This window comes from Choloepus didactylus, chromosome 6 (assembly GCF_015220235.1).
Source record: "Choloepus didactylus isolate mChoDid1 chromosome 6, mChoDid1.pri, whole genome shotgun sequence".
Taxonomy (NCBI): domain Eukaryota; kingdom Metazoa; phylum Chordata; class Mammalia; order Pilosa; family Megalonychidae; genus Choloepus; species Choloepus didactylus.
Genome location: NC_051312.1, coordinates 68,117,737 through 68,141,577, shown reverse-complemented (window position 1 = coordinate 68,141,577; position 23,841 = coordinate 68,117,737). Strand labels below are relative to the sequence as shown.

At 37.3% G+C, this 23,841-nt stretch overlaps 1 protein-coding gene and 1 pseudogene across 1 annotated transcript in view; both read right to left on the bottom strand.

The window, feature by feature from the left end:
- The window catches only part of BTBD10 (BTB domain containing 10), a 210,319-nt gene that overhangs the window by 32,041 nt on the left and 154,437 nt on the right, over positions 1-23,841 (bottom strand). The window contains 2 exon segments of the mRNA XM_037839913.1: positions 3,295-3,405; positions 6,039-6,236. Coding sequence (XP_037695841.1) covers positions 3,295-3,405; positions 6,039-6,236 — 309 coding nt within the window.
- Positions 21,143-22,962, bottom strand: LOC119537454 (annotated as a pseudogene).

Sequence of the window (23,841 nt, the reverse complement as noted above, 5' to 3'; positions counted from 1 at the left end):
AATTTGGTTTAAAATACTTTTATAACTTCCTTTCATTATAATTTATTTCCTTTGTAATCATATATACTTTATTTTACACACTTAAAAAAATTATTCTGAGAAGGTGTTTATGGCACACATACACATTAAAAAAAGAAAACAATCATTTTGCATCCCTAATAATAATACTGATTCAGGCATGGAATATCAACTGGTATTTAAACCTATTAGGTAAAGGTTGACGATGAACTGAACAACATTCTCATAGTGTCAAAATAATACAAGGAGCAACTTAATCTTACAATGGTGGGATCAGGCTGTCATCCACTTAATCAACAGAGAATCTTAGTACTGATACTTTGGGGACTTTGGGATGTAATATGAAGTGCACATCATCTATGATATATTCTTGCTGAAAACATTTAACTTGAATCTAATGAAGCCTCTAAATCTAACTTACAGTTTATAGGAATTACAGAAGAGCGAAGAATAAACTGAAGGATATCACCAGGAAATAACTGGGCATATGCAGAAGTGGAATTTTCACAGGACAACTGGCCTCGATTGTTCAATAGGGCAGGGTCATAAATAAGAAACTATTCTAGAGATAAGAGACTTGTCATACTAACTAGTAAAAAGGCAGTCTTGGGCTAGAACCTGGTTTGGATAGACCAGTTATAAAGGACATTTTTGATAAGCATGGGGAAGATTTTAATGTAGGCTGATACTAGATGACATTAAGGAATTATTCTTAATATTGTTGGGCATGAGAAAATATTTTTTTAAAAAGAGGCATATTAAAATATTTAGAAGTACAATATGTACATCACACATATTATGTACATATGTATAATGTATTATTAACATGATTTTTAAAATGGAGTTAATACAATAATACCCATCTCCAGGCCCTTATGGCTATACAAAATTCATCCAAGATTTTAGCTCAATGCCTAGAACATAGTAAATATACAATAAATTCTGTTATTCCCTTATAATAGAGAAAGAAGTCCTAACATTTTAATAACCAATTTACATGTAGTTTTTACATAAGTCATTTCACTATTTGAGAATCCTAGACCACATGATAGGTGTACAACATACTCCTTGACTTGCTCAAGGAGCTCATATTCCATGACTGGACAGACAGAAGTATCATATAGTAAGGTGCAACTATATATAAGGAGTAACTTCATAGAGATTTCCAAGGAAGTTTCAAAGAGAATTTGAAGGATGAATACTTGTAGCCACACAGAGAAAGAGAAAGCATGGTGTGGGAATCCAGGGTTGGGGCCTCTCCCCCTTAATAATATAAGACCAACAACACGCAGCAGGCCGTGTGGTCTGGATAACAGATATCAATTATCCAGCCTCCCTCAAAAGGAGGAAACCTGCAGATGGCTATTTACTCTCCCGTGATATATTAATCAGACCTTTCCAAGGTCTGCTGGTTCCTGGAACCAAAGCTTATCCTACTTCGAAGTATTGTATACTCCCTTCTTAGTATGTAGACCCTCCACCCCTTTACCTCATACCCAGTGGAATGCCTTTGTCCTGGGCCCCTATAATTGGCCCTGTAGATTCTTGCCATAGTGCAGAGTGCTACTTGGAGTCCCTGAACTGCCACCATTGGAGCTGCTATCTCCTATTCATAAGTCACAATAAACTCTATGTCTCAGTCTGTCCCTGGTGTGTTCTTTAGTCTCAAAGCTGTGATGACCCCCTTCCCTGAGGCCTCGGGAACTGGTTGCAACAGGTAGAAAGATCATTTTCAGGAACTCTAATTTGATCATTGCTACCATCCTCTACGACATAAAAAGTATAATACCCATTTATAGATGAGGAAACGGATGCTTAGAAAGGCTAAGAGACTTGCCTAAAGATACTTGGCCAGGAAACATCTTACAATGACCTATAAGAACCTGCGTCTCCTGACTCTACCTTACCTCTCCTACCAACTTTCAAGCCAACTATCTCTAGCTCTTCAAATCTCCTCTTCAATCACTATAACAACCATGTCTGTGTTTTCTATACCCCAAATACACTAAGCTTATTCCTACCTCAATGACTTTTTGTACTTGCTTTTTTCTCTGCCTAGAACCCTCTCTGTCATCAGGCTTCAGCTGGAAGGTATTCTTCTCAGAGAGACCTTACCTTCCCAAACTGCCCAATCTAAAATAGCTCCCAGCTGCTGACTTCTTCTCTATCTCTGAAATCAAGCAGCAAAATCCCATTGTTTGTAATCAAGCAGCAAAATCCCACTGTTTGTAAAGAAAGACTGGGGCACACACTAAGGAAGCTAATGTGTTACCAATTCCACTCCTTAATTCCCAAATTTCCTCCCTTTCCTTCGAAGAAAAGGTCATTCTTCCCTACATTTGTTAGCAGCCCATTACTGTGGCCACTAGCAGTACAATTAGGTCATTGACAAAACCATTGTCTTCATTAGCATCATCACAACAACACATAGTGCCGGCACCTGTTTTAAGTTTTCTTTTAATGTATCAGCTCATTCTATCTTCACAGTAACTGGATAAAGTAGGTACTAAGACGCTCCCCCTGAGGCAGAGGGAGGTTAAGTGCCTTGGTCAAGGTCATACAGTAGTAAAGTCACAGAACTAGAATTTGAACACAAGCAATCTGGCTCCACATCTTGGACTCTTTACACTACGTCATGTTATACCAACAAACACACTTTGTTCTTAGAAAAGACATTTAAAAAAAAAATACGCATCTGACCTGGCATATGGAAAACTTCATTTAAGCCATAAAGTAAAAAGCAATCTAAAAATGTATTTAAATCACATGAAATAATTTTTGCAATCTGTATTTAACTTGAAAATAAGCTATTATCATACTTTAAGATACCAGTAAGCTACTAGTACTGCTTTTATATGAATTTTCAGAAAGCAGATTTTAGTTCTGTTGGGCTTTGAGGATCTTCAATGGTCACTGCTTCTACTCTCAAGGAGGCAAAGAGCCTGGCTAATCCCATGGGAACGTATACATATGACTACTCTCACATACCACATGGGCTCTGCCAAAAACAAATTAGGGCCAATTATGGCAGAAAAGACAAGTTCATATCCCTAAATTGCTAGGGAATCTTACAGAGTAAACAATTTCTAATGGCTTTTTACCTGTCTTCTCAGATAAGAAAGGTGACTGTTCTTATTTATAGGGCTATTACATGAGCATTCAGCACTCGTTTTTCAGGTGTTTTCTCAAAGTACTCAAACTATATTCTAAATGGAATCCAACTTTGAACCTTGTGTTTCAAAAGAAAGCTAATAGAAAATAATGAAAATGTCTTACCTTCTATTCCCAATCTAATCTTCTTAAGACCCCTCTCCTTCAAAACTGATTTGGCCACATCTCTGTTTTCAATGTACTTGAAAAATCTATACAGTTTTGTGCTATAAATAACTGGAAACAAAAAGACAAAAACATTTTCTTATTAAAATCAAAGTACTTGAGAGACAAACTTAAATTTATCTTGATCATCAAAGGGACCTGACAGTCCTAAAAGCCCAAATACTGGATGCAGTGATGCCAAAGGATGACTAGCCAACATGACAGAACAATTCAGTACAGTTAATGTATAAGCAAATATCTACTTAGGTTGAAACAAGAAAAGCTTTGATAACCAATCAGGTAACCCAATCCATGGGAAGAATCTCCTTCTGAAACATACATCATATAGACTTACAGAAGTGGGATCAGCCCCAGGTATCTTCAAGTAAGAGAACCAAAAGAAAAATATCAATATCACATCATTAAGCAGGCAACATAAAGAACTTTGCCATGATGCCTAAAAGGACAAGTCTAGATAGGAAAAAAACAAAACAAAACAAAACAAGAAAAAACAATAAAAACCTGCCTTGTCAAAGACTATAAAACAGACATTTGACATTACATGGATTGAGCAACTATTGGTAACTCCCCCAAAAAGGCCAAAGACCCACCCCACAAACTGATTTCCATTCAGGCGAACAGCCCCACTTAATACTAATGTTAAAAGTGGCAGATTCGAGCATGTTCTGCCCAGGTTAGTCTGTTTAGAGCAAACTGGCTTTGCAAAGGACAGATAATCCACTGACAACATGTTGAGTCTTCAAAATGTGCTGGGAACTTCAGGGAGTTAGACTGATGGACCCTCCTCGCCTTCTCTCTTTCAGGTGGAGTTATCGCCCTTAAAAGGTGAACTGCAAAGGTTTTTTCAAGAAAAGAAAAACACACTCACAAACCAAACACGCTGGTTTAAAAGAACCAATAAAAGGAAAATAAGTATACAGATGTTATTCATGCGGCAAATTTGTGATTATTATTACTATATCCTCAAGATTTCATGATAAATAACAGATACTTAAGATTAAGTTTTTTTGATGTCTCATAATGGATGGCGTCACAGTATCATATTTAGGAAAATCAGGCTTAAGAAGCTATTTCTGTGTTCTTGAATCCTCTTTAGGTTGAAACATCTTGACACAAAAGGAAACATATTTAGACAAATTAAATGAAAATGTTTTCAGTCCTTTTAAGCTTCAAAGCTTAAGAAAATAAAGAAAAACAAAACAAAAAACTTTGAAATAGAAAGCTCAAAAAATGAAAAGGAAAAATCAGGTTTGTTATATCACTACGATGCTGTTTCTAAGTTCCATGATTGGCACCACTCTCTTAAAAGAAAATAGTATAGTATACTTCTTTTGATTTTCAGGAACCTTTAATATTTCCTAAATTTTGTTCAACTTTCTATTCCACATATCATTATAGGAAACCATTGTTAGCAAAGAGCTTAGGTCTGAGACTATAGCAAAAGAATTATCTGTTACTACAACTATCCACAAAAGAATGAATCACAACACTCATTTCAGTACACCATGCAAAGGAAACACCTCAATGTAAACCCTGAGAAGTTCTAGCACAACTTGTGTAACAGTAATATTTTGAAAATCTTGTTTAGAAGTCAAAAAGAATACCATCTGGAGTCTGCTTTGTTTTGTTTTTAGAAAAGGATAAGTAAGTGGAAGAATCGGTGTAATTCAAAGGTTTGGGTACCCTTCTATATTCCTGTATTTTTTACTTAAACCTTAATCCTTATTAATTCAACAGACTAGAGTACAAAACTATACCAAGATGCTAGGCTATTATACTCAGTTCCTTGAGTCATTCTTTCAACTCGATCATCTTCTCAATCTATGGAACTCATCAAAAATACTGTATTGGATTCGTCAAGAAAAACAGTACAAGATAAAGTTTATAACAAAAAAACCCAGAGGCTCTAAATAATTTAAAGCATCCATCAAGTCCCCTCATTTTACACGTCTTGAAAATAATATAGTATATTTCTTTTGATTTTGACCTTAGTTGCCTAAGTTAACTCACAAAATCACAATTAGAAGTAACACAGGAAAATTTAGTCACTGCTGCTCAAGATATGCTGTTTGGGTCAGAAACACCTAAAAGAACTATAGTTCCACAAAGCTTTCTGAAGGTTCACTGTATCCTCCAGGAACACATTTGATGTTTAAAAAGAAACATCTTAGAACTCAAAATCAATGGGTTAAAACATCTCATTCTATATATAAACAAAAATATTTTTCAAAGCTTATTTTTTATAAGTACATTTACTCTCCAGGATGCTTCTAAATGCAAAGGAAAAATCCATCAAGATCTAGATACTCAACAAAGAGGAAATCATTTCTGTGTATGGCAGGTATGAGACAATTTTTTCTGTAAAGGGATAGACAGTAAATATTTTGGTCTTTGTCAGCCATGCAGTCTCTATTGCACTACTCAACTCTGCTACCATAGCACAAAAGCAGCCATAGACAATACATAAACGTATGGGTAGGGCTGTGTATAAATAAAACTTTATTCACAAAACAGGCAGGGGGGCTGGTGGGTTGGATTTGGTTCACGGCTATAATTTGCTGACTCCTGGTGAACAGCAAGGGTTCAATGTACTTTCTTTTTAAAAAACTGCCCTTCTATTAATACTATAAAAGAGAGACAATACGTGATGATTCAAGAGAGAGAAAACATGCCACAATACTTACTTTGTGAATATTCTTCTCCCATCTGTGGTGGATACTCTTCATCCCAATCAACGACGTCATCATCTGTAAGCACCACTATGTGGCATTCTCGTTCCCCACTTTGGGCACTAGCTACCATAAGAGGGAGGATCATTTCTTCCAGATAAAATTCAAACTGTCTACGAGCACCATCATTTGATAACTCATGCATTAAAGCACCTGAAATGAAACCCACAAAAATATTTTGATTTTTTTGGATGACTGATAAGTAAACAAAGAGCAGAAGCAGAGCACTAACAAAACTCCAGCAAATTTTGGTACCCTTACAGATAGTATACTAGCTATTTTCCAGTCACCAGAACTTTTCCTGTGGAACAGTTCTTACAGAATTGTAGACTCTTATAGCAAGAAAGGACAATTTAAAGCATTTATCAAGTCCCTCATTTTACATATCTTAAAATAATTTGCCTAAGGTCACAAAACAAGTTAACTCATAAAATCACAATTAGAACCCCATACCTAGCTCAGAGTACTTTTCACTATATTATGTTGTCTTCCACAAATATGTGCCATTCTGATCTGCACAAGCATATATTATAAGATACTTTTTAGATAATCCATATGAACTAAAATAGCTCCCATACTCTTTCTCATACAAGTTCTCTTTCTTAGAAAGTTATTCAGAAAAAGCATTAAGATTCAGTACAGCAACTTTATGATGATACCATGAAAAACTGATTGTACACTGTGGATAAATGTATGGTATGTGAATATAACTCTACAAAATTGTAGGAAAATATATATATAGGAGTAAAAGTGTTGGAGAAAACATGGTGAGAGATGATGCCTCACCAATATGGACTAACTACAATGTGTAAACTCAGAATTGAATCTTAGAACATAGCCTAACGTGGACACAATAATTGTAATAGTCCCTAGACTGTAAGCTCTTACAGCAGTTAAACTCTATCCCTGAATTGTAAGGCCTGTCTCTAAACTTTGAGATGCTGATCCCCTAGCGTATGTTGTCACAAACATTGGGACTGGCGGCTTGATGTGCTGAGCCCTCGAGCATGGGACTTGCCCTTATGAAGCTCATTACCACAAAGGAGAGTCTAAAGTTGTATGTAATGGTGCCTAAGAGTCTCCCCGAGTACCTCTTTGTTGCTCAGATGTGGCCCTCTCTCTCTCTAACTGAGCCATCGCGACAGGTGAACTCGCTGCCCTCCCCTCTACGTGGGACCCGAATCCCAGGGGTGTAAATCTCCCTGGCAACGCAGAGTATGACTCCTGGGGATGAATGTGGACCCAGCATCGTGGGACTGAGAGTATCTTCTTGACCAAAAGGGGGATGCAAAATGAGACAAAATAGTTTCAGTGGCTGAGAGATTCCAAATGGAGTCGAGAGGTCACTGTGGTGGACATTCTTATGCACTATATAGATAACACATCTTAGGTTTTAATGTATTGGAATAGCTAGAAGTAAATACCTGAAACTACCAAACTCCAACCCAGCAGTCTGGACTCCTGAAGACAATTATAGAATAATGTCGGTTACAAGGGGTGACAGTGTGATTGTGAAGACCTTGTGGATCACACCCCCTTTATCTAGTGTATGGATGAGTGGAGGAATGGGGATAAAAACTAAAGGACAAATGAGGTGGGATGGGGGGATGATTTGGGTGTTCTTTTTTCACTTTTATGTTTTATTCTTGTTCTGGTTCTTTCTGATGTAAGGAAAATGTTCAGAGATAGACTGTGGTGATGAACGCATAACTATGTTATCATACTGTGGACAGTGGATTGTATACCATGGATGATTGTATGGTGTGTGAATGTATTTCAATAAAACTGAATTTAATTAAAAAAAAAAAAAAAAAAAGATTCAGTACAGGAGGAGAGGTAAGAAGGGTCAACTGGGTTTGAGATAAGAAAGCAAACGGCCAAGCAAAACACTGCATGATACAGGAATTCCAGAGCACACTTGACCCTAGAATTGAGAGGGGTGATAGAATACACTTCACCTCCTTCAATATAGACTTAATGAACCACTTCTACTTCTCAAATACACTGCTTCAAACTCACCTGCAATGACCTAACCTTTCTTATTTCTATTTTAATGGCAATATCTCATTTCCAACCTAAGGGTCTGTAATCTCAGAAACTATTGCTTCTTTTATCAGCTTGGAGGGAGAAGTTGAAGAAGCAAACAAGTGGGGGAGGGGAGACAGAGTGTTCATGAGAGAAGGATACTAGAACTCACACCCACAGTCTCTTCCCAAGGGAGAGTTTTATTCCCCCTACAAGATGTTTATCATTGTTTTAAAAAAAACTTTCTTTAGAGCCAAACTTCTAGAAGTGTTCTGTCTCAACACACTCTCTTTGCTCTAACCTCTCAGCCAATTCCAATCTTGCTTCCACTACCACTAGTCCATCAAACTGCTCTCAAATGACCTTTATATTGTTAAAGACAATGAACATCTTTTGGTCCCTGTCTTATTTGACCTCTCAGCTAAACCGGATACTCCTACCTAAAACACTCTCATTTCCTAAGAATCCTAAAAATCTCTGAAACCACTATCTCTATTTTCCTTCTACCTCTCTGGCTGGTCTTCCTCAGTCTCCTTTGCCACCTCTCTCCTCCAGCTATCCATTAACTGGTGTTTCTCAAGACAATCTTAAATTCTTTTCTTTTCTCACCTTATGCTGACAATTCCCCAATTTATTTCCACCAGTTCTGTCATCTTTATTCTAGACACATTATCTCTAACTGCCTTCTAGAAATCTCTATCTGGATGTCACCTCACAGACACTTCCAACCTAATGTATCCAGAATTGAAATTATCATCTCTGCCTCTGAGTATTTTCCAAATCAGTAAATGGCATCATTATCCACTCAAGTTCTCAGAATCATCTCAGAACAGTGCTAAGCATATGATATTAAATATCTGTAGAATAAATGAATGAATCCCTGATTTCTCCCTCACCTCCTAATTCAATCATTCCCCAAGTCCTATCAACCCACTTCTTAAGCATATCTTGAATTGTGCCATTTCCTTCTTTGGCAGATAATATTTTTCCAAAGACAGCCACAAAATATCCCATGCCACATGTTTTTCTGCAACATGACCTTGCCAACCATTCCCTGAGGGGTGGAGTCTAATTTCCCTCTCCTTGAATCTATGCTGGTCACACTGACTTGCTCGTAACCAGGGGTACATGGGAGAAGTGATAGTGCATGACTTCTGAAGCAGGTCAGGAGAAGCCCTGTCGTTTGTTTTGGTTCCTGGGAATGCTTGGTCTTCAAATGAACCTCTCTAAACCCAACCTCCAGGCTTTGAGAAATCCAAACCCCATGGAGAACCCTTATGTAGGTACTCAGTTCAACAATCCTAACTGGGCCCACCCTCAACAGTTATCCCAGCCTGGTGCCAGATATGTGAGTGAGGAAGCCAACAGCTTTTTGAGTCACCCCCAGCCCTTCAATTCTTCACAGAAGGGGCTCCAGACATCGCGAAGCACAGATAAGCCACTTCTGATATGTCGTCTCTGAAATCTTGACCCACAGAATCATTGAGCATAATAAAATGATTATGAATTACATAGCTATTAAGTTACATAGCAATAGTTAACCAAGCAGAAAATGTTCCATATCCATTACATCCATCTTGATCCAAGTCATCATTAACTCTAACTGGAACTAATGCAAAAACCTTCTAATAAACTTCCCCCAACATTTGCATTTGCCTCCCTGTAATTCATTTTTGTCTCAGCAACTAAATCTAACTATGAGTCACCTCTTGTCTATACCTCTCATGGCTTATACAATTTTTAGAATAAAAGACCAAAATCCTCAACATGGTCCATAAAGGCATGTTATGTGAAAAGGTGATTACAGGTCAGTGTGTATGATCAGTCCTTTTTAAAAAATATTCTTTTCTTTAAACACTAGTCATACTGTTAACTCTCATATATAAATATCTAGCCCATATGTCTCTCCTCAGCTTTAGGCATACATATCCAGGGCCCCACTTAACATTTCCACTTGGATACTGTTCTAGTTTGCTAATGCTGCCAGAATGCAAAACACCAGAGACGGACTGGCTTTTAAAATGGGGGGGTTATTTGGTTACACAGTTACAGTCTTAAGGCCATAAAGTGTCCAAGGTAATACATCAGCATTCGGGTACCTTCACTGGAGGATGGCCAATGGTGTCCAGAAAACCTCTGTTAGCTGGGAAGGCACCTGGCTGGCGTCTGCTCCAAAGTTCTGGTTTCAAAATGGCTTTCTCCCAGGACGTTCCTCTCTAGGCTGCAGTTCCTCAAAAATGTCACTCTTAGTTGCACTTGGGATATTTGTCCTCTCTCAGCTTCTCTGGAGCAAGAGTCTGCTTTCAACAGCCATCTTCAAACTGTCTCTCATCTGCAGCTCCTGTGCTTTCTTCAAAGTGTTCCTCTTGGCTGTAGCTCCTCTTCAAAACATCACTCACAGCTGCACTGAGTTCCCTCTACCCGTCAGCTCATTTATACAGCTCCAGTGACTCAACTTAGACCCACCCCGAATGGGTGGAGCAACACCTCCATGGAAATTATCCAATCGGTGTCATCACCCACAGCTGGGTGGGGCACATTCCAAAGAAACACTCCAAGAATTACAATCTAATCAACACTGATAACGTCTGCCCACACAAGATTACATCAAAATAATGGCGTTTGGGTGGACATAATACATTCAAACTGGCAGAGATATCTAGCAGAGTATTTCAAACTTAAAATGTCCGAAATCAAGTTTCTAAATTTCTGCGCCCCATGAAGTGTCCTCCATTTCAATTAATGGAAACTCCACCCTTCCAGTTAGTCAGTCTTCTCTCTTTCTCACCTCACATTCAATCAACAAGCAAATCCTGTCAATTTTACCTCCCATTATATCCAGAATCTGACCATTTCTCATGGCTTCTATCCTGATCCAAGCCACTACCATCTCTTAACTATACTAATGTAATAGCTTCCTAATTGATCTCTTTACTTCCACCTTAATTCACCTTTCAGTCCATTTCTAGCACAACCACCAAGTCAGATCAGGACTATAGCCCTGCACAACTCTACAATAAATTCTGTGTGAATAGTGCCCCCATGAAATGGTACATTACAGATCATATCACCCCTCTGTTTGAAACCTTCCAGTAGTTTATCTCACTCAGAGTAAAAGCCAAAGACCTTACATGGCCCACAGATACCCAGCATTACCTAGCTCTCCTGTTACTTCTCTGGCTTCATCTTCTACTACTGACGGTCTCACTCACTTCACTCCAACTATAATGGCATCTCAGCTGTTCTCAAATATGACAGGTAAGTTCTTTTTACACTTGCACTCACTGTTCACCTCTGCTAAGAATAGTTTCCTTTCCATTGATGACTTCCCTGGTCACACCATCCCCCTTACATTTTTTTTTTCCTTCTCAGTACTGATCACTATCTAACATATCACCACATATTATTTGTTTACCTTGTTTATGGTCTGTATTCCCTAGTAGTACATAAGTTCCATTGGAACAGGAAGTTTTACCTGGTTTGTTCTTGCTGCAACCCCAGACCTAGAACAATGCTTTCTACAGAATAAGTAATCATTAAATATTTTCTCACTGAACAATTTTTTTGTCTCCTCCCTACCTCTCTGGCCTCATTCCTCATAAGTCTTACTCCACCCTTCCACTCTAGCCATGCATGTTGCCTTTCAGATCCCTAAACATGTCATGTTCCTTTCCACTCAAGATCCTCTGCAACTACCATTTCTGCTACCTGGTATAGTCAGTTACTTCCCTTCTTTGCTATTGCCTCAGGTCTCAGCTTTAATGTCACTAACTGAGATAATGATTCTCCACAGTCCTTCTGTCATACACTTCTCATAGCATCTAATTTCTTCACTGCCTTTTCCACAGCTTTTAATTACTCACTGAATGTCTGTTTTCCTTGCTAGACTGTAAACACCATAAAGGTAGGGACAATAATGTCTGTCTTGTTCATCACTCTATGCATGAAACTCACAAAAAGATTGGTTAAGAAGGAAAAAAGAAAAATGACAAGTTAAATGGTAAACTAGAAACACAGCTGTAATTAGGAGAAAGATGAGTCAGAGATAAAGAACTGGGAATCCTTAGTGTATAGGTAATATCTGAAGCCACAGAAATGAATGGCATCACTTATAATGAGGGTATAGATTCTCTTAGAGAGAAGGTAGCTAAGGACAGAACAGGTAGGGAACAATCAAATTTAAGGAAAATGATGAGCGACCAGGGAGCAAATGAAAGGATGATCAACAGGAGAACTAAAAGAAGGATTTCAAAGATCCAAAGGAAGACAGAGTCAAGAAGAAATGGACGACAACAGTAAAACCTGAATGAAATGCCTTAAAAGACAGGGATGCCAGAATAATAACTAATTTAACATTGTTCAAAATCTTGCAGTCAATTCAATGACACTAAAAAGATACAAAAAGTGTTATTTGCAAAAGGGTCAATTATCTACCTAGAAATATATGAGAACAAATTGAAAAACTATTAGAAATAAACTCGGTTCTGTGGAGTGGATAAACTTCTTATTACTTGCCAACAGTTAGAAAATGCAAACATATTCCATGTACAATATCAAAAATTCAAAATATCCAATAATAAAATTAAGCCCAGAACAGAAACTATATTGAAGAAAATGACACAACTCCACCTAAAAGAGGACATAAAGGAAAGAATAAATGGAAAGACATAGCATTTGGAGCAAGAGTCAACATAGTAAATATGTTAATTCTTCTAAAATTAATTTCAAAGGATTCCAATGAAAATCCAATTTTATTTTAATGAGAATTTTTTTAAGGCCTCAAATGGACATAGATCAGATCTGAGCATGTTTGAGGCTCAGGATTACTATAAACGGAGAAGTAAAGACTAACAACACTAGAGGGGACAACAAGTAGAATAGGATCCTAAAAAAATGCAAGGGAGGGTGAAACAATTTGTTCATTCAAGAAAGTAAACAAGGTATAGTCCTGCCGTCAACCTCCAAACTGATTTAATTCCACAATTTGAAAAGGAGAACAAGACTGAGTGTATGAAGGAGAGAAAAAGAGAAAGAATGTACAAGTGAGCCCCCTGTCTCCACTTTACTAACTCCAGAAGCTGGTTCTGGCTCTGATCTCCTTTTCTCCTTTTAGTCTTTGGTCGCAGTCCCATTGTTTCCTACACTGATGATTTCTTCCTTCCTGAACCTTCTCAATTGCGGCCTTATTCAGACTTTAAATTTCATTATCCATCACACTGTCACCTAAGGATATTGTATTTTTCATTTCCTTTGGCACAAGGCTCTCATTCCAGAGTTCACCCTGGTTCTCAAAACCTCCTCTGGATTACAATGCTTGCCTGGGAACAGAAAACAGACATTGAAGAAATTTATAGTCTGGTTGGCGAGCACTACTACTTACATAGCTTTCCTTCACTACATGGTAAGTTCTACAACAGAAGATTGGAAAGTCATTCCTCCATGTACCAATCTTCCTTGCCTCTGAACATGCCATTCATTCTACCTGGAACACACTCCTTCTCTCTCATCCAGAAAGCTTCCCAAATCCCTCACATGTTCATTTAGCATCGTATTCATTCTCTAACACTATATTATCATTTACTTGTCTTTCGCACTACACTGAAGGCATCATGGGAAGAGGGACCTTGTCTCCTTTCTTGTTCACTTTTATATACCCATGACCTGGTATAAAGTTAGTGATCAAAAATATGCAGAATGGCTGAATATTATAAAACCATAAAGAAGTTATTAAAAGATATTAACTAATATAGTTAGTCACAAAACATTTCCAAGTGGAAATATTATAAAATGGAAAATATGATTCTTAGGTATTTTTCCTTTAATTTACCTTATTTTCTAATTTTGCTACCTTTTTTATACCAAACCTTTTTTTAATACTATGTGCCAAGCACTAGTCATTTAATCATCACAGTAATCCTGTGAGGTAAGTAGTATTATTGTCTCCATTTTAAAGATAAGGGAATCAAGAAACAGGATTTTAAGAAACTTGTCCTAGAAATCCAGTCTCTCTATTCAAAGAACATTCACTACTTACATGATTTCTTTTTCTATTTTAATCAGAGAAGTTGTGGGTTTATAGAAAAGTCATGCATAAAATAAAGGGTTTCCATAAACCACCCTATTAGTAACATCTTGCATTCATGTGGTACATTTGCCACATTTGATGAAAGCACATTTTAATAATTGTACTATTAACTATAGTTCATGGTTTAACTTAGGTTCATCATTTGTGTTATGCAGTTCCATGAATTTTTTAAAAAACTTTTATTCTAGTAACATATATATGATCTAATATTTCCCCTTTTAATCACATTCAAATACGTATATATTTTTTAAGAGCTAAACATAGTTATTTTACAGTAAAGTATCATTCCAAATATTCAGTAAAAGGATATATTTGCAGGAAAACAAGTCACTTTGGGATTCACATCTATACCTGCAGTATCCTTTTATAGTTTTACAAGACAACTTCTATTTCTTCAAATTCTATATATAGTTTTTTAATAAGGTTTTTGAGAATCTCTAAATTTTTAGTAACACAAATATTATGGAAACAATTACAAATATTGTTTAAAAGCCAAATTTTAGGGAAATCATATTATATACATTTTACAAAATATTGCATACATTTACATATTATATATATCCATAACAAACAAAAGATACTTAATAGTGATGACAAGGTAAACTATATCCAAAGGAATAGAGAACTACATTAAACATCATCTGTAGAAATTGTTTTTTAAATCTGAGCATCACCAAAATCCAATGTCTAATTATATGAAGTTTTTTTTTTAATGAAATTCAGTTTTACTGAAATATATTCACATACCATACTATTATCCATGGTGTACAATCAACTGTTCACAGTACCATCATATAGTTATGCATTCATCACCCCAATCTATTTTTGAACATTTTCCTTACATCAGAAAGAATCAGAACAAGAATAAAAAATAAAAGTAAAAAAGAATACCCAAATCATCCCCCCAATCCCACTCTATTTTTCATTTAGTTTTTGTCCCCGTTTTTCTACTCATCCATCCATACACTAGATAAAGGGAGTGCGAACCACAAGGTTTTCACAATCATGCTGTCACTCCTTGTAAGCTACATTGTTATACAATCGTCTTCAAGAGTCCAGACTACTGGGTTGGAGTTGATAGTTTCAGGTATTTAGTTCTAGCTATTCCAATACATTAGAACCTAAAAGGTGTTATTTATAGTGCATAAGACTGTCCACCAGAATGACTTCTTGACTACATTTGAAATCTCTCAGCCACTGAAACTCTATTTTGTTTCATTTTGCATCCCTCTTTTGGTCAAGATGTTCTCAATCCCACGATGCTGGGTCCAGTTTCATCCCCAGGAGTCATATCCTGGGTTGCCAGGGAGATTGACACCCCTGGGAATCAGGTCTCACATAGGGGGAGGGCAGTGAGTTCGCCTGCCAAGGTGGCTTAGAGAGAGAGGGAGGGCCACATCTGAGCAACAAAGAGATACTCAGGAGACTATTAGGCACAATTATATGCAAGCTTAGCCTCTCCTTCACAGTAATGAGCTTCATAAGGGCAAGTCCCATGACAGAGGGCTCGGCACATCAAACTGTCAGTCCTCAGTGTTTGCGACAACATCAGCATCAATACAGGTGAGGAAGTCCAACACCTCCACATCCTCCCCCAGCTCCTCAGGGGGGCCCTGCAAATATATTTTTATTCTCTGCCCAAATTACTTTGGATGTGTCATTATTTCACCCTACCCTATATAAACCTACCACATCTCACTTCCCATTCAAAGTTCCATGTAATTGTGGTGTTTGCACAAACTGACTGTAGAGTTGTACTGTTTAGAAAATATAGATCCTGCATCAAATAGACACCTCTTCCCTTGGTCTCACATGGAAGCTGAAGTTTTAAAACACAGTCAGTTTCAATCTTTACCCTTTGGCCTGGTTTGCCCTAGTCTTAACCAGATCTGCTTCATCCATATCACTAATTGAAGTCTGTGCTCTTTTTCAGCCTTTCTTTCTTTTTTTCTCAACAGTTGCTGTATGCGCTAATACTGACATTTCATATCTGCGGAGCTTTAGCTCTGAGTTTCAGGTGTGACACAGATACCCAATGTTCCAAAGACCAATCAGGTTATACACTAAGGGATCAGCATTTCAAAGTCTGGAGATAGCCATTACAATTCAGGAACAGATTTGACTGCTTACAATCTAGGGACCACTATGATAATCGTTCCCCTGTCAGGATGTGTTCTAAGATTCAATTCTGAGTTTACACAGAACTGTAACTAACTGTAGTTAGTCCATATTGGAAAGGCATTATAGTGTTTGACTTTGTTTCTGGTGTACTTCACTCAAAATGCTGCGTACAAAATCCATTCACCTCGTTGCAAGTCTCACAGCTTCACTCCTTCTCGTAGTTGCTCAATATTCCATTGTATGCATATACCACAGCTCACCATTCGGTTCCTCAGTCTATGTACCCTTAGGCCACCTCCTCCCATTGCAAATCATGAATACTGCCTCCATGAACACCAGTGTGCAAATGTTCATTCATGTCTCTGCTCTCAGATCTTCCAATTAATACCCCATAATGAGGTTGCAGGATCTTACGGACAGGCTACACCATTCTGTCTGCTCATCAACAGTAGATAGGTACATCCCTCTTTCCATGTCTTCTTCAACACTTTTACTCCTATTTATATTTTTTCCTACAATTTTATAGAGTTATATTCACATACCATACATTTATCCACAGTGTACAGTCAGTTGTTCATGATATCATGATAAAGTTGTACATTTATCACCACAATCAGCACTTGAACATATGGATTACTACAGAAAAAGTTTTTTTTTAAGCGAATAATAAAAAAGATGATAAAAAGAAAAATAACATGTCATACACTACAATATCATAGTAAGGACAGAAAACAACACTACCAAGATTCCCATATCCCTTCCTTATATCCCCCTCTCATACACATTTAGCTTTGGTATATTGCCTTTGCTACATTTAATGAAAGCATATTACAACGTTACTGTTGACCATAGACCCCAGTTTGCTTTGATCATGTTTTTTCCCAAATACCATCACTTTTTCAACACTCTCCATGGCTGACATTCATTTGTTCTCCCACATGTAAAAACATTTTTATATTTGTACATTTAGTAACAGTCATTGGCCACTCCAGTTTTTGCCAAGTTATACAGTCCCAGTCTTTATCATCTATCTTTACTTCTGGTTTCATACATTCCCCTATCCCACCTCGTTTGGCTTTACTCACAGACATCTTTGTTCAGTGTACTTACAATATTGTGCTACCATCACACAGTATTATGCTATTTCTGGATCTATAAAATCAATCTTGCTGAACATTCTGTAGTCCTTCAGCATCAAATGTCCGATCTCTACCCTCTTTCTATCTCCTGGTAGCCTGTGTTGTCAGCTGTTAACTCTCAAAGTTTGTTCATTAATGTTTGTTCATGTTAGTGAGACCATACAGTATCTGTTCTTGTTTCTGGCTAATGTCACTCAACATAATGTCCGCAAGGTTCATCCACCTTATTATATGTTCCATGTCTTTGTTCTGTCTTACAACTGCACAGTATTCCATCATGTGTATATGCCACAGTTTGTTTATCCAGTCATCCGTTGATGGACATCTGGGCTGTTTCCATCTCCTGACAATCGTGAATAATGCTGCAATAAACATCGGTTTACAAACGTCCATTTGTGTCTTAACATTCAGTTCCTCTGGGTATATACCTAGCAATGGAATACTTGGGTCATATGACAAATCTATACTTAGCTTCCTGAGGAACCTCCACACTGTCTTCCAGAGTGGTTGCACCATTCTACATTCCCACCGACAATGTTGTTTTCTGTTTTTTGGATAATGGCCATTCTTGTAGGTGTGAGATGATATCTCACTGTGGTTTTGAGTAGCATTTCCCTAATAGCCAGTGAAGTCGAGCATTTTTTTACATGTTCTTGAGCCATTTGCATTTCCTCTTCAAAAAAGTGTCTGTCCATGTCTTTGGCCCATTTTTAAACTGGATTCTTTGTCTTTCTGTTCTTGAGCTGTAGGATCCCTTTATACATTCAGGATAATAAACCCTTATCTGATATGTGGCTTGCAAATATCATCTCCCATTGCGTAGACTGCCTTTTTTACTTTTCTGACAATGTCCTTTGATGTACAAAAGTGTTTGATTTTGAGGAGATCCCATTTGCCAATTTGTTCTTAGGTTGCTCACACTTTGGGTGTGAGGTCCAGGAAACCATCTCCAAAAACAAGATCTTTAAGATATTGCCCTACATTTTCTTCTAAGAGTCTTATGGTCTTAGCACTAATGTTTAGGTCTTTGATCCATTTTGGGTTAATTTTTGTATAAGGTGTGAGATAGGAGTCCTCTTTCATTTTTTTGGAAATGGATATCCAGTTCTCCAAACACCATTTATTGAAGAGGCTGCTCTGTTCCAGTTGCTTTGACTTCACTGCCTTATCAAAGATCAACTGTCCGTGAATGCGAGAGTCTACTTCTGAACATTCAATTCAATTCCATTGGTTGGTATATCTGTCCTTATGCCAGTACCATGCTGTTTTGACCACTGTGGCTTTGTAATATGTCTTAAAGTCAGGTAGCGTGGGACCTCCCACTTTGTTTCTCTTTCTCAAGATATTTTTGGCTCTTTGGGACACCTTGCCCTTCCAAATAAACTTGGTTATTGGTTTTTCTATTTCTGTAAAGTAAGTTGTTGGGATTTTCATTGGCATTGCATTGAATCTATAAATCAGTTCAGGTAAAATTGTCATCTTAACTGTATTTAGTCTTCCAATTCATGAATATGTTATGTTCTTCCATTTTTTTAGGTCCTGTTCGATTTGTTTTAGCAGTTTCTTATAGTTTTCTGTGTAAAGGTCTTTTATCTCCTTGGTTAAGTTTATTCCTAAATAATACTTGATTCTTTTGGTTGCTATTGTAAACAGAATTTTTTTCTTGATTTCCTCCTCTTGTTGCACATTCCTTGTGTATTGGAACACTACAGATTTTTGTGTGATTATCTTGTAGCCTGACACTTTGCTGCATTCACTGACTAGTAGCTTTGCTATAGATTTTTCTGGATTTTCTACATACAGAATCATGTCATCTGCAAACACTGAAAGTTTTACTTCTTCCTCTCCCATTTGGATGCCTTTTCTTTCTTTTTCTTGCCTAATTGCTCTAGCTAGCACTTCCAGCACTATGTTGCAGAACAATGGTGACAGTGGGCATCCCTGTCTTGTTCCTGATCTTAGAGGAAAAGCTTTCAGTCTCTCCCCATTGGGCAGGATATTAGCTGCAGATTTTTCATATATTTCCTTTATCATATTGAGAAAATTCCCTTCTATTCCTATCCTTTGAAGTGTTTTCATCAGGAAAGGATGCTGAATTTTGTTAAATGCCTTTTCTACATTGATGAAGACGTTCATGTGGTTCTTCTGCTTTGATTTACTGATGTGGTGTATTACATTAATTGATTTTCTGGTGCTGAACCAGCCTTGCATACCTGGAATAAATCCCACCAGGTCGTGGTGTATAATTCTTTTAATGTGCTGCTGGATTTGATTTGCAAGTATTTTGTTGAGGATTTTTGCATCTATATTCATGAAAGAGACTGGTCTATAATTTTCTTTTTTTGTATTATCTTTGTCTGATTTTGGTATTAGGGTGATGTTGGCTTCATAGAATGAGTTAGGTAGCTTTCCCTCTTCTTCAATTTTTTTTGAAGAGTTTGAGCAGGATTGGTACTAATTCTCTCTTGAATGCTTGGTAGAATTCACATGTGAAGCCATCTGGTCCTGGGCTTTTCCTTTTTGGGAGCTTTTTGATGACTGACTCAATCTCTTTACTTGTGATTGGTTTGCTGAGTTCATCTATTTCTTCTTCAGTCAATGTTGGTTGTTTATGCTTTTCTAGGAAGTTGTCCATTTGGTATAAGTTGTCTTGTTTATTAGCATATAATTGCTCATAGAATCTTCTCATTATCTCCTTAATTTCTGCAGGGTCAGTAGGTATGTCTCCTTTCCTATTTCTGATTGTATTTATTTGCATCCTCTCTCTCTTTTTTTTTTTTTTTTGTTAGTCTAGCTAGTGGTCCATCAGTTTTATTGATTTTTTCAAAGAACCAGCTTCTGGTTGTGTTGATGCTCTCTGTTGTTTTCCTGTTCTCAATTTCATTTATTTCTGCTCTAATCTTTGTTATGTCTTCCCTTCTGTTTGCTTTGGGGTTAGCTTGCTGTTCTTTCTCTAATTCCTCCAGATGAGCAGTTAATTCTTCAATTTTTGCTCTCTCTTCTCTTTTAATATAGGCATTTAGGACAATAAATTTGCCTCTCAGCACTGCCTTTGCTACATCCCATAAGTTTTGATATGTCATGTTTCCATTATCATTTGCCTCGAGGTATTTACTAATTTCACTTGTAGTTTCTTCATTTACCCACTGGTTTTCTAAGAGGGTGTTGTTTAGCCTCCATATATTTGTGAATTTTACGACCTTCTGCCTGTTATTTATTTCCAACTTCATTCCATTTTGGTCCGAGAAAGTGTTTAGTGTAATATCAATATTTTTAAATTTGTTGAGACTTGCTTTGTGACCCAACATATGGCCTATCCTAGAGAATGTTCCATGAGCACTTGAGAAAAAAGTGTATCCTGCTGTTGTTGGATGTAGTGTTCCATAAATGTCTGTAAAGTCTAGTTCATTTATCGTACAATTCAACATCTTCGTTTCTTTATTGATCCTCTGTCTTGATGTTCTATCCATTGATGAGAGCGGTGTATTGATGTCTCCAACTATTATTTATAGAGGTGTCTACTTCTCCTTTCAGTGATCTCAGTGTTTGCCTCATGTATTTTGGGGCATTCTGGTTTGCTGCATAAATATTTACGATTATTATGTTCTCTTGATGAATTGACCCTTTTATTAAAATATAGTGTCCTTTTTGTCTCTTTTGTTTTACTTTTGAAGTGTAGTTTGTCTGATATTAATATAGCTACTCCTGCTGTTTTCTGGTTGTTGAAATATCTTTTTCCAACCATTCCCTTTCAATCTATTTTCGTCCTTGCATCTAAAGTGAGTTTCTTGTAGACAGCATATAGATGGATCCTGTTTTTTAATCCATTCTGCCAGTCTGCGTCTTTTTGTTTGTTTTTTTCGTGGAAGAAAAACTTTTATTGCTGTTGCAAAAATATCCATATGAAGTAGGAAGTGGTAGAGAATATGTTCTAGAAACTGGATGTAACTAGATATAAAATTCAGGCAGCAATTTAATAGAACAGTCCCAGATGGTTAGGCTGAGGCCAATACCTAATGAGGACGAAAGCCTTGTCTGTGGGGAATTTTGGATGATATCTGGAGAAATATTATACTATGCATAAACCAAATTGAACTGTTTTCACAAGTTTTGTCAAGTTTCATATAGTAAAAGGGTTCTTCTACATGCACTTCAATTTTGCAGCAAGAGTGGCATAGCATACCTAAACACAGAAGAGAGCATTCATGCAAGATACCTAATTCCTTGATATAATAATGCATACAACATTCAAAGTAATTATACTATGATTACAACTAGGGCTTCCTGCAGCTACAAGGTGGTGGTTATGGAAAGCATGGCCCCTGATATCAATATCTAGAAAGCAGCCACCACCTTCTTCTATGTGTGTTCTCTTTTTCCATTTTTTCTTCATTTTTCTTAATCAATTCTGCTGTTCTTGCTGATTCTTAGCAAAGTTGGTAAAAACAAAGTTGTAATCATTGAACACTACATTCTAACAATCATGACATTTAAAACCTTCAATCTTCTGGGGGGAAGAAAGCACTGCGCAACATTTAGAACTCTGATTTACAAACAAGGTGGTAACAAATTTTCCTGGCTTGAAGACTTCCAAACTTTCCTGATCAGGTCATCATACGAGGTCTGACTTAAGTTTGTTTCAAAGCTAACATAAGAAAATTCTGGTTCTGGAGTGATGTGTATAGACCAATAAGTTCCATCCGATTTCATTCCATTCATCGACTACCCACAAGGATTCAACAGTATGGCATCAATGACAAAACCTGGTATCAGGTCACGAATTCCACTCTCACGAGTGACATCCTTTGCAGTAACATCATCTTTCATGTAGAACTGGTCCATAACTGCTGGGTCAAGCTCACTCTTCAGAATTCCAGGGCTTGATCTGGCTGACTGAGTACATGACTCTCTGGGAAATCCAGAGTATATACAAGTACCAACAGTCAGAATTCATCTGTCCCATACAATATGCTGTTCTATTTGGGAAAACTGAATTAAGAAACTCTATTTCTTCCTGGAAATTCCGTTTTGGGTACCCTTGGTGAGAAGGCTTCATAAAATTCTTATGAGAATAAAAGAAGTTTTGAATTGAGTCAAATGTATTGTAATCCCTAGCATGCTTCAACGTGGGAACCAGTGCTTTCAATAAGAGGGTGGTACCACGTCTTCAAAATGAAACATCTCTTGGAGACAAACATGCTACTCTTACTGAGTACATAAGCTTCCTGCTTGTCAGTTTTTGTCACACTTATGATTGAACATTGCACATCCTTCAAAAGTATGCCCCACTCAGATCTTGGGATGGTGTGAAGATCCCCAGATCCTTGGTTTGTGTTGGGCTGCTGCCGGGAGAACCTAACCTCCAGCAGCTTCTCGGTCCCTTCAAAAAAATGGGCAGCTTCCATCACCGTGAGACTAGCGAACAATCAACAACCACAGAAAATCAACTAAATTTAATCCTTTCTCCCACCGTTGTAGATTGTTCCAGCTGTTTTACTAAAGCTCAGGTTCCTTTTTTTTTTTTTTTTTTTTTGCTATCATTTTATATTAACTTTTTTTAAAAAAGGATTAATAAAATTTTCCCGGCTTTTTTTGTGAGCGGAAGTTGACCATGAGTCTGTTGGAAATAAGTCTGCTGCTTCCCCATTTCAGAGAGTAGAGCGAGTGCTAGCCAATGTCGCCAGCCATACTGTGTAAGTCAGTCTGTGCCTTTTTACTGGGGAGTTTAATCCATTAACATTTAGCTTTATTTCTTTAAGGGCAGTACTTTCTCCTACCATTTTGTCTTTTAGATTAAATGTGTCATATCTTATTATTTCCTCTCTCTCCTTTTACCTTTCCTGATAATCTTCATTTCAGCACTCTTCTCCAGCTCTCTCTCTCTCTCCTGTCTTTTCCTATCAGCCTGTAGCACTCTCTTTAGTATTTCCTGTAGTGCCAGTCTCTTATTCACAAACTTTCTCAGTGTCTTTTTGTCTGAAAAAATTTTAATCTCTCCCTCATTTTTCAAGGACAGTTTTACCGGATATAGAATTCTTGGTTGGCAGTTCTTCTCTTTCACTATCTTAAATACATCATGCCACTGTCTTCTCACCTCCATGGTTTCTGCAGAGAAATCTGTACACAGTCCCATGGAACTTCCCTTGTATGTGATGGATTGCTTTTCTCCTGCTGCTTTCAGAATTCTCTCGTCTTTGACATTGGACAATCTAATCAGTAAGTGTCTTGGAGTAGGTCTATTGGGATCTATTCTGTTTGGAGTACGCTGTACTTACCGAATCTCTAATTTTCCGTCTTTCATAAGAGTTGGGAAATTTTCAGTGAATATTTCTTATATTATTCGTTCTGCCCCCTTTCCCCTCTCTTCTCCTTCTGGGATCCCTATAAC